Source organism: Culex quinquefasciatus, chromosome 3 (assembly GCF_015732765.1).
Source record: "Culex quinquefasciatus strain JHB chromosome 3, VPISU_Cqui_1.0_pri_paternal, whole genome shotgun sequence".
NCBI classification, from domain to species: domain Eukaryota; kingdom Metazoa; phylum Arthropoda; class Insecta; order Diptera; family Culicidae; genus Culex; species Culex quinquefasciatus.
Genome location: NC_051863.1, coordinates 71,923,889 through 71,938,427, shown reverse-complemented (window position 1 = coordinate 71,938,427; position 14,539 = coordinate 71,923,889). Strand labels below are relative to the sequence as shown.

Here is a 14,539-nt window from a genome sequence, read left to right as displayed (position 1 = left end):
ATATCAGTTAAATTTGCTTGCCACAAAAAACTATCATCTCCTATGCTTTCTCTGTTTATAGAGCAGGTCGTATTTATTGACAAGCGATTAATCAATCATTCAATATAGAATCTATCAAAAAAATAAACTAGGTTGAATTCAAATATTTCTGATCAAACTACTTTTGAACAGAAGTGCTTAAAACTAATCCAGAATTATAACCAAAACGGTTTCAAAAGCTATCAGGAATAACCATAATGCCAAAATCAAATAAAAGAAACACATTAGCTCACTAAGTCCACCGAAAAATAAAACTTTCACCCAAGTCCGACCGTAAATAATCCATTTAATTAAAAATTTCACTCGAGAAACGGTCCGTTTTCTAAGTCCGTGTTATATTTATTGACAAAATTTCCACGCGGATGTACATAATTTCCAACGGATGGACCAGCGCAGCATCAACAAACCGTCCAAACTCTTGCTTCCGTTTGCTGTCCGCCACTTTGCCTTGATCCCCCCCCCCCTCCATCCACCGGGCAGTGTGGGGGGTACTGGTTTTAATTTATTCCTACAAATAAATGGTTTCATTATGAAATTTTCATTTCACTTTTTATTGCTGTTTCACTTTCCGGATGCCGGACCGAGGAGGAGCCCTTTTACCAGCACACTACACCCGGGGGTTCCCGTGCTATCTGCAGACTCGAAAGAAGGGTTGGTCCATTGTTAAACTGGACAAGATGATTCATGCAAAATTGCTAAAATGGTAAACTTGCTTAAAGTTAACAGGGTCATTCTCTTGCACCAACTCACACGAAATCGGAAAAGTTCTCCGATTTTCTTGAAATTTTAATGTAATGAGCAGTTTTAGTCGGTTTAACCCCTTTTATTTTGAACATTAGAAAAATTTCGTGTTTTTCAATAATTTGCCGTCTGAAATTAGGTACTTTTTGTGAATTGGATGCCTCCTGGCTTACTAAAAAATAGAAAATACGTAATATTCATCAAAAGGATAAAACACTAACTTAATCCACAACCACAATCCACACAAATTCAATCTATTTTTTTAGATCCGGAATAAAAAATAAACACAAATAACGAAATCATGTCGTTGAATTCAATAAAAAACGAACTAAATATTCACATCTACGGATTTTTTTATAGTTTAAAGGTCATACAGTGGACTCTCTCGATGTCGATATTGAAGGGACCGTCGAGAGAGGGAGTTATCAAATTATAGAACGGAAAATCAAAGCAATCTTCTTGAAGGGACTGAAAATTTTATTGACAGCTGGCGCAATATTGATATCGAGAAGATCGACAGCCAGAGAGTCCACTGTATAACCAAAGGGATTTCCTATGTATGTAGGACCTTTTCAAAAAAAGGTGAAGATTTAATTGCAAGAGCTTTGTGCAAAGGTCTTTGTCATATTGGTCATGTTTAGCATAAACACTACACATTTTATTTTAGGAAACATTACCAAATAATATTTTTTTCCAAAAAAAACTTTCAGAAACAAAATCGATGCAGAATTGGTAAAATCGTCAATCTATCTTAAGCAAATTCATTCTGCAAAAAAAAAGTTCAGGAAAGTTCTAAAAATCATAACCGAAATATTCTGGAGTCTATTGAAAAAATCCTAAGCACAAATTTTATTTGTTTGATTTGTATGTACTTTTACATACCTCGCTTTAAGCGGTTTAAAAAAACACAAAAAAAGTTGATTTGGCCTTTATAGAAAACTATTCCAAAACATTTCACATGCATTTGAATTTAAAAAAAATCTACTTCTTTCGATAAAAAAAATCTTTGAATCTTTAAATTTTAAAGTTTGAACGTAGGAGGTTTATGATTACACAAAATTATAACTTTTGTGATCACAGTAAAAAAAATGATTACATTAAATTTGAGAACTGTGACCTCTGCTTTTGTGTCATAAACTGTGTGATCTTACTCCAAAAAATGGAAATAAAATTCCGTCCAAAAACTGGTCAAACTGGCCGTCTGGGATCGAACCGAAACCAACTGGGTGAGAGGCAACCACCCTTACCTCTACACCACGACCCCAGGCTAAAAAAAATGTAAAAAATAACAAAAAAATATATTTTAAGAGTATACATTAAATTAAGCTCTCATTATCAATCCAAGAAAATCTTGATCAATCCCGAAAACAAAGATCCGTAATTTAATCATGAACAAAAAAAAAAATGTTTTTTCGTATTTTTATTTTTTTTTCATATTTACAAATACTGCCTCTTAAATTTGAGTTTCACGACCACATTTTAGTTAAATTTAAATAGTTGATTGCCTATTTAAAAACATAATGCATTTTTCCAACATTTCATCACCATCTTGGTTTAAATTTTCTGAATCATTTTAGAGTAGTTTAGGGGTCATACGTAAGCTCGACAATCAAAAATAAGACAACAATAATAATATTTTTTTCGTGATTGGATTATCCGAAGTGAAATTTTGCCAAGGCCTTCAGATAATCTAGTCTGGACTGTACTAGATTTTATCTACACCTAGAACTGGGCATAGGCATAATAGAGGATAAAGAGCACGGTTCGGTAGTAAAATGGTACTGTGTGATAAATCCCGAAATTATCTATGCCAAATATTCATGTGCTAAGTGAATTCACCGTTCAAAACAAAACAATATTGAAAAATAATGTTACTTTTCAATAGAAGCGTGTAAAGTTCAACTTTTCAGCACCCATTTCAGTGCTGCAAAGTAGAACTTTTTGGTACTGGTATTTTGCAATTCAGCTGTGAAACTGACAACTTTTTCTGTGCTAATGGAGAAACGAAACGGCCTACTTCCATACCAAAAATAACAGAATGGAAAATAAATACCTGTAATATCAATGCCTAAAAGTTTTACTTTTCAGCACTGAAATGGGTGCTGAAAAGTTGAACTTTCCAACACCCTTTGAATACCAGTGCTAAAAAGTGCTACTTTTCAGCACTGAAATGGGTGCTGAAATGTTAAACCTTTCAACACTTGTATATAAAAGTAACGGCATATTTACTAAACACCTGGGGGGTTAATAGAGAGGCTCAAAAGGAACCACTTTTGAGCTGTCAAAGCAGAACCATTTTACTGGTCGCCGGAAGCAGCAAGTATTGTAATCGATCATTAGGCAAATTATTGTAGAAATTCAAATCACAAGCGTTTAAATGAGTGTTTCTTGATTAATTGCAAGGGATGTGAATTTTGTAAACAATGTGATTCCTGCTGGCTAATTCCCTTGTCAGTGCCCATCTGGATTCGTATTTATCAATTTTTTTCGCCCGAATGGTGAGCACTTAAAAAATACTTTAAAAAATACGCACAACAGGTTTTAAAACAAATTATTAAAGTACAAAAAGTCACGCTTTTGCTTGAACCACCTCCTACTTTTTCAATGTAAACAAATTGGGATCATTCGAAAATCACGTCACGCGTTCTCTCTTTTCACCCCCAGCCTTTTGTTAAGATGATTGACATAAAATGTCATTCAAAAATTTTTCGTTTTTCGGAATTGCAAAAAATGTTGTCGTTTTTTCGTTGTGAGCAACTTGTTGCAAAACATGTTTTTTTCAGCAATTATCTGTATTTTTTAAAGGAACAACATTTAATAGTAGTTTATGCAACAAGTTGCAAAAAGAGGATTTTTTCAGCACGAGTCGTACATTTATCCAACGAGGTTCACCGAGTTGGATAAATACGAAGAGTGCTGAAAAAATCAAGTTTTGCAACGAGTCCCATGCATCATTTTTTGCAATTCCAAAAAACACACACTGAGTGAAATTTTATGTCAAATTGTCATGTATTTTGTCAATAAATCGTTTTAATCCAAAAAATGTTGAAAAGTGTTACTTTTCGAAACAAGTGCTGAAAAGTTCAACTTTTTAGCACCAATTTGAGTGCTGAAAAGTAGAACTTTTCAGCATTTATTTTGAAAAGTGTTGCTATTCGATTCTGTTATTTTTGGTACAGAAAAGTAGGCTATTTCGTCGTTCAAGAATGACATTAAAAGTAAGTAGTTTCACGACGGAATTGCAAAAATATATTTTTCCGTATTTCTTTTTCAAAGGCAAAATCGTTGCAAAATTGGTAACATCTTTAATATGAAAATTAATTGACAATGAATTATTTTATAACATAGCAACATCAGGAATATTATAAAAGAATAATTTAAGACTTCTTTTTTGTGTTGTTTAACTAAAAAAATGTAACTTTTCAAAATCCATTCTAAAAATGTTCTAGAGCATTCCATTTTGTTTTTCTATTTGAATAAATAAATGCCCTTTAATGCAAGAGGTAAATTTCCCGTATGATTGATTATTTCTTATATATATATATATTTTTTTTTTGCAATGATCAAGACAACACAAATAATGAGTCACACAATCCTAATAATTAACATTCGTTGTTGTTTTGCAATCATTTATTTTCATCATTTATTAAGTATTGATGAATATTTTATTTCTACGAAAAAAATGTTTGCGGTACATTGGAATTTCACAAAAATTCACAATATTTTTAATCGAACTCAAACATGCTATATAAAATTTTTGATGCAGGAAAATGCAACCAAGTTGTATTCAGTGATTCGACTTTGAAGTATTTTGGAAAAAAAGTATTTTTTTGCCCCCTGATTTTTTGAGCTGATTTTGAACTTGGTCATAAACTTTGAAAAAAAAAATGCAACGGTCTTAAAGGTAAAAAAAAAAACAATTAATAAAATCAATTTCGACTCATTACTACAATTGATTGAGGGACATGTTATAAGATTTGTCAAGGTTTCATTCAAATCTGTATGAAGACAACGAGTGATAAAAAACATTCTTTAGTCATAAAAATTGAGTGGACCAAGCAAACAGCTTGTTCACATTTCCATAGTAACTTTATCAAACATATTTAGCATCATTTCTCATTTATTTTGATGATAAATAAATCGTTAAAATGAGTTGCTCATTCGAAGCTTTTTATAACACATGAAACGATGAAAAAAATATTTGAAGCTTCAAAAAAGTTTAATTTTTTTTCATTATTTTTTAAAGATATAAAATATGTCAACGGATTTATTTAAAAATCTTTTTTCACATATTTCTAATCGTAAGATCGTGATAAATCAAAGATTTCCATGTCCTAATTCCAAGTGAACCACCCCATCAAACTCCCGCCAACTACTGGCGACTGGTCCTTGTCCACGTTTCACTCAAACTGTTCCGTTGTTCTCCACCGCGGTGGTTGGTTGAGCTGGAAAAACCCCGAGTCTTAGCGCCCCGAACCGCGTTGTCGTTGCCAAACGAACCATCGAACGGACGCTGCTGCTGCTGCTGTTGTGCAAAATTTTACTCTAATTATATTTACTTTTGCGGCGGCACCAGCTCCTTCCACGCTTCGGCCAAGTGCTGCAACAACAAGACCTTCCGGAAACGAACGGTTTCGGCGCAATTATCGTCAAGTGGGGAAAAGTTTTGATATCGAGAGGAAATCTTGCTGCGGTGCTTGAAGAAGTTTGTAACAATAGTGGTTTACAAACAGTCTGGGATGTAAAATTACATGGAAGTTCAGTTTTCAAACCATGGCCGGAAATCTCATAACTTTGGTAGAAACAGAAGCGGCTGTCCCCTTCGAGGCATCGCACTTCCATCGAAACAAGTGAAACGGGCAAGAACTAAGCTGTCAACATCAAAGTCGACGCGACGCGCCCGGCCTTTGATGTAATATTACACCACTGTCGTTTGAAATTACACGGCCATGGAAATATGACCACCGACCGTCGCGAAAAGGATAGACGACCACCATGTTTTTTTTTCTCTTTTTTGACACTGCTAGGAGACAATCGTACAAAGAAGACAAACAAGTTCTCACGGTTGGTGTCTCATCTGATGGAAGAGAAGAGGAAGAAGAAATATTAGACTTGAGTTTGAGTCGCAGAACGAAATGGGAATTACTTTGGGCGATGATGGGTTGCCAAAAAAATGTCGAGCGCGAGCGAAGAGAAACAAAATGATGAAACTTTCAATTACCTCCTCCAAACCACTCTGCAAATGTCACCGCAGCAGCGTTCGGTTGTTAAAAGTTTTTTGAGGTTTGTTTGAATAATGGTTAACTGTGGAAATGTTTCTTTATGCAAACTCTTCACAACTTAAAACAATAAATTTGGAGGGCTTTTTAATATAGGGATTATCTATGGACATTTTATCGAATAAAAACATTTTCCAATTTGAAAATTCTTTTCAAAGCCCGAGCAGACGGAAATAACTTGGGAATAACATTTTTTGATATTTGAAAATACTAGGCCAATAACATTTTATGTTATTTATAACAAGATTTGTTATTCGTCGTTATGATTTTTTTGTTATTGGATTGTTATTGTAATAACAGACTGATAACATTTTAAGTTATTATTCAAACTAATCTTTGTTATTATTTTTTGTTATTTTAAAAACTAATCCGATCATCCCAATAACAGTTGGAGTTATTCTTCCATAACAAAAAATGTTGTTCCAAAGTTGTTTTGGCTTTCAACCAATATCAGACCAATAACAAATTTTGTTATGATAACATAAACTGTTATTACACCCTTATGCAAAAATGGATTTTTCAGGAAGATTCCATAACACTTTTTGTTATTTTAACTGAATTTGTTATTGAAATGGCATGAATTTTGTTATTACCGTCTGCCCGGGAGAACTGCTAATAATCAAAAGAATGAAAAAGCTCACAAAAATAAATTACCAGTTCCTGATGAAAAAATACACATTATTTGACACAAAATCTGTCACCATTCCCAGATGTAATATTACCATCATTTGTTCGTTTGTGATAGAAAAATATATCCTATTTGAAGGAAAAACTAATTTTCAACTAGAAATTTGTCTGTGCTATCTGCGTAAAAATAGGGTTTCCTCCAATCAATCCAATTGAAGCACCAAGTACCAAAGAAATTTGCGTTCTATTCAAACAATCTCAGCGATCGAACTGTTTTATTGGATTTTCCCCCACTGGAAGAGTTGCAGCTCAAGCCAAATAATTTTTCTCTTGTCAGCAATCGAAACAGAGCTTTTTTTCTTTCGGTTTTCAACTGTGATTCTATCATTTTATCTTCGCTTATTGTATAGTATATACCAAAATAAATTAAATTTGTTCACTGGAAGGTCCGTAATAACCAAACTTTGAACTTGATGAGGAAGGGGGTGGTAGGAGAAGCGCTTTCGAGGGGCTCTCGACAAATTATTTGTTTGTCTTCGTCCCTTTGGATATTGCTGCTGCTGCTTCTGCTGCAGACGATGATGAGGATCCTGCCATGAATTGCTCTCATCATACAAATTTGAATAAGTCTATTTGTGCGATACACCCATTGCAGAGTGACATGCTCAAAGCGAAATAACAAAAAAAAAAAGAAGAAGATGTAAAACTGCGAAGAAGACCGAAGAACCGATATGACAAGATAACGTGTGCGAGCCTGTAAGTAGAAGGAAACTGACAAGCTGGAGGATGAGAGGTCAACAGGACGGAGGGAAACACACAATAATGAAGATAAACATCATTTCTGTTACAGCTGCACAGCACATCTCGCCGGTTCTGGCAGCGTTTTCATTGACTTTTTCTTCTTCTTCTTTTTTGCATCTCTTGCTTAGCTCACAGTAATGTTGTTTGCCCGTCTCTAAAGTCAACAACGATTATGTGGATATGTATTCATAAATGTGGATCCGCCATTTTTCTCTAAGAATTTAGCGATGCAATTTTTTTTATTTTCCCTTCACTACTCAATCGAATCCACAAGGGAAAAAGATCCCCAGTTGTGTTGTTCTGAGCCGGGATTTGAACCACGATCTACCGCTTACGAGGTGGAAACATTGTTTGTAGCCAAGGGTCCTAAATTTCGATTAATAGATCAGAAATTACTCAACCATCGCCGGACGAATCTTTGCCGACACGACTCGCTAGATACCAACGACTTGGTCAATCGCTTTACACCGCGATGCAAATAATTCGTGAATTGTTTTGCCCACTTCGTCCGTCGACCCGATTTACACACGAATATACTCAGAGAGGAGAGAATCTAACAAAATTCCAGCGCGGCGCTCTTTTGGCTTGCACTAAAACAATTTGAGTTCAATTAGAATTTGGCATGGTGAAACTCGCTGCGAAATGTGTCTTTGATAATGTGTTGAGTCAGCTTTGAGCGACATAGGGCCGTCGGTCTCTCTGATCCATTCGCTGTACTTTCCGATTGTAGTGAGAGGGAGAGCAAAGAGAGAGTATTCAGTAGCAATTGGTGTGGAGGTGATAAACGGTAGGAAACGGTCGAAGCAGCTTTTCGTCGGGTTTGACTTGTGCTCGCGGGTGAACGAGTCTTTTTGAGCAATCAGGATCCTTGTTTGGAGCAAATCAACTATGACTAAATTTGATACATATTGCTGTAGAGTTTAGGATGGCGCAAAATCTGAAACCGGAGTTATACATTTTTGAAAAACTGATTTTTTTAAGGAAATAAACCGAAAACACTGTTAAACTAAATTTCAAACATCATATTGAAATCAAAAAAATAATTTTCTATCGAAAATTATCTGACACATTTTTTAAATAAATCGCACCATTTTCAAGTTATGAGCAGCCTTTTAAAATTAAAATTGAGTTGCTTCAGCGTCATCAAATTAGCCCTCATTCATAATCGACTGGAATAATAAGGACTTAAATCACTAACTTATTACAATTTTAATAGTTGAGCTTTATTTAAAAAATTCGATATTATTTTTATCGAAAAGAGCAGAAAATTTAATTAAAGCTTCCCTTTTACACATTGAAAGTCAAACCAATTATATTTGAGATGTCGCGAATTGGAAAAAATGACAACTGATAAGATGACTCTAGAGAAGCATTTTTTTTTAATAAAATTTTAACTTAAAGAGGCTGGAACTCAGCAACCAGTCATCCAATGAACTTTTATTAATAAACTCTTGGAAATTTTCTCAGCCTTTCAAAAATAATTTTACATGATTGCTTAACCTTCATAAAGATTTTTGAATTTGCTAAAACTATTTTTTTTTGTTTGAAAAATTTCCCCTAAAGATGCCTATAACTTAAAAACTCCAAAACGGAAAACAACCAATGTTTCGACTGCAAATTTGATTTTAAATCTAAAAATGATTTTTGAAATTTTGTGTGCAATGAATAAGTTTTTTTTTTTTGCTAAAAATCTCACTCTTTTGAAACAAATACCCTTCCTTTAAAGAATTGCAAAATATCTATGATGCAAAATGGCTCTTTCAACAAAAGAAATGGATTGGAAGTTTTATCTAACAATTTTTTTTTAATTTCTAAATCATTTGAACCACCCTAATCAGATATCATATCCTCAGCTTTTTAATTAAATGATTGTTTTTTTTTTCTTTTTCTTTCCAAGCGAATTAAAATATCATATTTTATATAAGTTTATGAATATGAACAGTGCAGTGGTGGCAGTGCGTGGCCGAATGGTTACGCTGTCCGCTTTGTAAGCGGATGATTCTGGGTTCAATTCCCATCTGCTGCAACCTTCCATCGGATGAGGAAGTAGAATGTCGGTCCCGGCGTTGGTTGTTAGGCCGTTAAGTCATTCCAGGTGTAGGAGTCGTATCCATGCCATAAGTACAAACAACACACCAAACCAAGCCTACTCCGGTGGAATCTCTGGCAGCGGTTGAACTCACAATTTGCTATACATTTTCGTGGTAACTCGGATGTACTGCAATTATTAATACTGACAAGAAAGGACTTGGGGCGTAATCTAACCGCAAGTCTTCCAGGGTGCTTTCTTCGGACTGGCTGCGATTGTGTTCGATTAGATTAGATTAGATATATGTAAATTTTCTTATAGAGCATGGTACAAAATCTCATAAAGTGACCATATTTTACATCGCTGTATCTTGGATTGAAGAAAAACTCTTTTGAAACGTTATACATATTCATATTAAAGAAGAGGTTTTAAGCTTTTGGATGCACCGTGGAGAATATTTTTTTGTTACCCCCTCGAAAAGAAACTAACATTTGAAAAAGGCCTATTAAAAAACAACAAAAAACACACAAACACAAAAAAATCCAAAAATGATACCAAAAACGATAAGCAATGAAACACCTTTTTGATGGGCCACCCTAGTGCTTTTCATATAAAATGCTGTAGAATGAACAGATGAAAAGATTGAGATTTGGTGTCTTCGACAAAGTTGTTTACAATGGCTTGCAATGGCAATGGCAATACTGCCGAAGAAAGTAAATCTCTATCTCGTCTAGGAGCGAAGATAGTTTTAGAAAATATGAGAAATTGTTGGGCCACCCTAATATCGTTTTGACCGAAAGATGTAGAATTTCACTCTTAATAAATACCGAAGCTCGAAAATGAAATAAATTATTCCTGCTAAATTGGCGTTTCCTACCACTGTGGGATGGTTGGAAACATACCCAAGTAACCGCGAGGCACTAAATAGCGGCATTAAATCAGCATTATATTGGCATTTAATACCAGCAAATAATGCTTCAAAACATAAAATCAGCACTTTTCCCTTGAGAAATATTTCAAGTGGCGCACAGTGATGCCGATTGATTGCCTCACCGAAAGCTCGAACAAAAAAACTGCTTTATCGACGTCAAGGCTGGGGGAAAAAAAGGACAGCTAACTGCTCCACACACTTGGTGGTGGGCCTCCTTTGTTTTTTTTTCTCCTGTTGCGTTTCATAGGGACGTGGCGTTACATCGTGCTGCCATCTGGTTTTTTAAAGAGCAAGAGTGGAAAAGTGCTGAGTCATCGTCTAAAAATAGACGGCGTCCTATCTTGCCCAGCAAAATGAAGTCGATAAAGTAGTCGGTTTCGATGAGAAAAAGTGGAAAACGTGGTCTAAAAATAGCGACGCCATCCCCCTATGTGTGAGTGTGACACTTTGATGTTATTCTTGCATTTTTCTCGTCGATCTCCAGGATGCGCGCCAGCCAACTGATGTATTCTGAAATGAGTGTTTGTTTTGAAAGTTTTAATCGATGTGGTTGATGCATCGAACATCAAGGAAGACTTTCTTTCTGCTGTTTCGAGTTTCTGGTTCATGAGAAAAACCCGTTGTCATTTTGTTGGACGAAAATTATTGACGAGTCACTCAGCAAATTGGTGGGTCTCGTGGCGCAGGGGTAGCGGCTTCGGCTGCCGATCCCGATGATACTATGAGACGCGGGTTCGATTCCCGCCTTATCCACTGAGCTTCTATCGGATGGTGAAGTAAAACGTCGGTCCCGGTTTCTCCTGTCTCGTCAGAGGCGCTGGAGCAGAAATCCCACGTTAGAGGAAGGCCATGCCCCGGGGGGCGTAGTGCCAATAGTTTCGTTATAGTTTCGTTTTTTTTTTTCAGCAAATTGCGGCCATCCAGTCAAGTACAGTACAATCAATTACGGAAGGCTTGGGGTTAATAGGGACAAGTAATGGCTAACGGCTAACCTAAACTGTTTTTCCGAGGAGTGCTTGGTCCACGGTTGGCAAAATTTCACAAAGTGTATCAGACTTCCGGAAAGCAGCTTTTTGCTTGCGAGAAAAGTCATTCAATTTACCAGAGAACTTTTGATAATGTCCTTTGTGCATGGGCATATGTTTTGAAAAAATTGGCTTAATTACAGGCTGCAGTTTTCTACAAAAAAAAAATAAACAATAAAACACTTCAGTCAGCGAGAATTGAACCCAGTTCACGCAAAAATAAAACTGTTGCACACTGGTGGAAATGCGCCTTAGCCCGCACGCTTATTGGAACAGTATAACGGGAGAAGGATAAAAGTCAATAACAGCGTGACTGGCTGAAATGTTTCCCGTATGGATGGGTTACTTTGTTGATAAACATCAAATGCTTTGAAGCACATTTTCAAGGTCGTAAATGGTGATTTAATGCCAGTTGTAATGCTGCAAAGTTTTGGTACTTTGAGGCATTCGCAAAGCTTATTTACTACTTCAAAGCATTCAAGTGCTGATTTAGTACTGAATAAATACTTCAATTAAGTGCTTGTGGTTACTTGGGTAGCTTTAAAAAGAGGCTTGGAATTGCCAAAACAATCAAGCCTTCGGACACAAAGTTTCGAGTAGGAATCTCGCAATCGAGAACGCCAAGGCAATGCTTTAAAGCAAATAATTTGATTTGATTTTTTATACCTATTTAAATCAAACTACAGCAATTCGTTTGTACATATTGCCAAACAATAAAATACAAACTACATAATGAAATACGTTTTAATTTTGATTTTTTTTCCTGGACAATTCAATGGTCATTGTTTTATAAATTAAAAGTAAATGTATTTGAATTTTTTAATAGGAATTTGAAAATATGCTTAATATGTTATTTTTCACATTTCCTAAAAAAATCTTTTTTTTCAAAATGCTGACTTGGTAAAGAATTCTTCAGTGATGCTGCTATTACAGCACTATCCTATTCGGTATACTTCTCAATCGTCGTCGTTGCGTGTTGCGCGTGGTCTGGAAACATTCATGGCCGATTGCCACATTAGGGATTCATCTCGTGAAAGTACACATTAGCGTTACTTTCAGAGCCGTTCCGATTAGCACTTGATGTGCTAGGGCAAGATGTGTGTGTGTGTGTTGTACGACACCGAGTAAATTGTAGACCAGATGGCAACTGGCTGGGTGACATTTCCTGAAATAAATTGTTATTAAGGAGAACAATGGCTCAATTATTGATACGTCTCGTAGACGAAGATGATACGATATGGTGCGAGGCTTGTGAAATTTGTCGCAAACTTCCAACGAAGATGGTTTCATCATTCGTCGTGGCTTTGAGGTAATTGATGGATTCTTTAAAACATTATCATGAATCATAATTGAAAATGTTTCAAAATTCCTGAAATTATTTGAGGCAGAGCAAATTTGTTAAACTAGTTGGGATTGAATAATAATATTAAAACAATCTAACCTCTGACTTCTATCAATCATGAGATCAACCAAGTCAAAATATTTTTTCTTCGGAAATCGTTAGAAAATCTCAAAGTCATAAAGATATTCATAACCATCGATAGCACTCAATCCGTGCTAAAACAACTCAATTTAAAAATGCAAATCATCACTGTCCGACTGTCTGTCCGTGCGTCTAGCAAAGTGTATCCCTCAACAAATGGCAATAAATCAAGTGGAGCACATCCGTCGGCCGGCGGTCGTCAGCTCATTATGATTCAGCGCCAGGATCTGGTGGCCTCCCCCCGGGGGCCGTCAGCATACTAATGGACAAAATGGTACAAACACACAGCTTCATCAACTCACCATCGTAGCACGGCGGCAGCTCTTCCGGTGTGGCGGTCCGGCCGAGGCACCAGTGGCGCGAGTTCTTCCACGTGGCGCCCCGCTGGACGTGCCGGAACTCGGACAGATACCGGGCGATCGGTTCCCGCAGCAGCGTGATGTAGAAGTACCGCCGCTTGGCCGTTTCGCCCTCGTTCTTGTCTAGCTCCTGGTCGACGCACCCGGTCAGCTCGGTCCAGTCCGCGTGCAGGCCGCACTTCCAGCCCGTCGAGTAGCGCGAAAACAGCCAGTTCTCGTTGCGGTGGGGCCGGAAGCAGTAGCACCGTTTCTTCTTTCGCTGACAGGTGCATGGACGCTGCAAAAATATTAAAAAAAAACGAACAAAATTCAAAGTTATTTATTTAAACTTTTGCCGCGAGCAGCAGGTAAAAATCAAAAAAAAATGTTTACTCAATCGTTTTTGGAACTGCAAGTGAGTTTTTATTGATGGCATAGACAATTAGATATCTATACAGAGGTGCATAGGACTGAACTGTAGATTAGTCGAGGTTAGTCGTCGACTAACAAGTTCTTTACAAAAAATGAAGCCCTCCTTAAACAATTTGGCGCCCTTAGCAGGGCCCAAAAAAAACTTTGCATTCTGCAAATTTGCCGATTTGTGCTGCGCCTTCTTGAAAAAGCGAAAATGCCCCTCAGGGGGTTTACCCCATTTGGCATAATGGACATTTGGCAAAACGGGTTTTCAAGAAGGACGTTTGGCATAATGGACGTTTGGCATAATTGGTCCAAGACATCAGGGACGTTGCGCATAATGGACATTATGCAAAGGATTTAAGCTATACAACCAGCTTCCAGAGGCTGCAAAGATGACGAGCAACATCAATGAGTTTAAACGGAGCTGCAAGGAGTTTGTGCGGCAACGGCCGTTCGAGTAAAAGTGACCCACGATGGTACTGTGACGAAGAGCACGTTATGACGGTCGGCCATCTTCATTATCGGTACGCATTCGCTTGGGGACACTTTGGGCTGCATATGATAAACTTGATCAAAAGTAACGCGAATCTGGGCGCGGTTTAACCCTATGTGCTCATATGCTTGTGGAATAGCAAATGGTTCCAATACCTAAATGGATAAAATGTCTGCAATCTGAATGATAAGGAAAGACTCTGCACAGGATTTGTAAGAGCGCCTTGAGATTAGAAAGAGAGATATGGATGGGCATACACGGAAGTTGAGTTAAGATTACAGGACACTCTCATAACACGAACTTAGAATTATCGAAAGATATCTGCTCGTAAATCTT

The 14,539-nt window shown here is 36.7% G+C and overlaps 1 protein-coding gene across 1 annotated transcript in view; it reads right to left on the bottom strand.

The window, feature by feature from the left end:
* Positions 1 to 14,539, bottom strand: part of LOC6044869 (heparan-sulfate 6-O-sulfotransferase 1) — a 56,016-nt gene that overhangs the window by 23,600 nt on the left and 17,877 nt on the right. Inside the window, exon 3 of the mRNA XM_038262547.1 lies at positions 13,258 to 13,591. Within this exon, the coding sequence (XP_038118475.1) occupies positions 13,258 to 13,591 (334 nt within the window). The remainder of the gene's footprint in view (positions 1 to 13,257; positions 13,592 to 14,539) is intronic.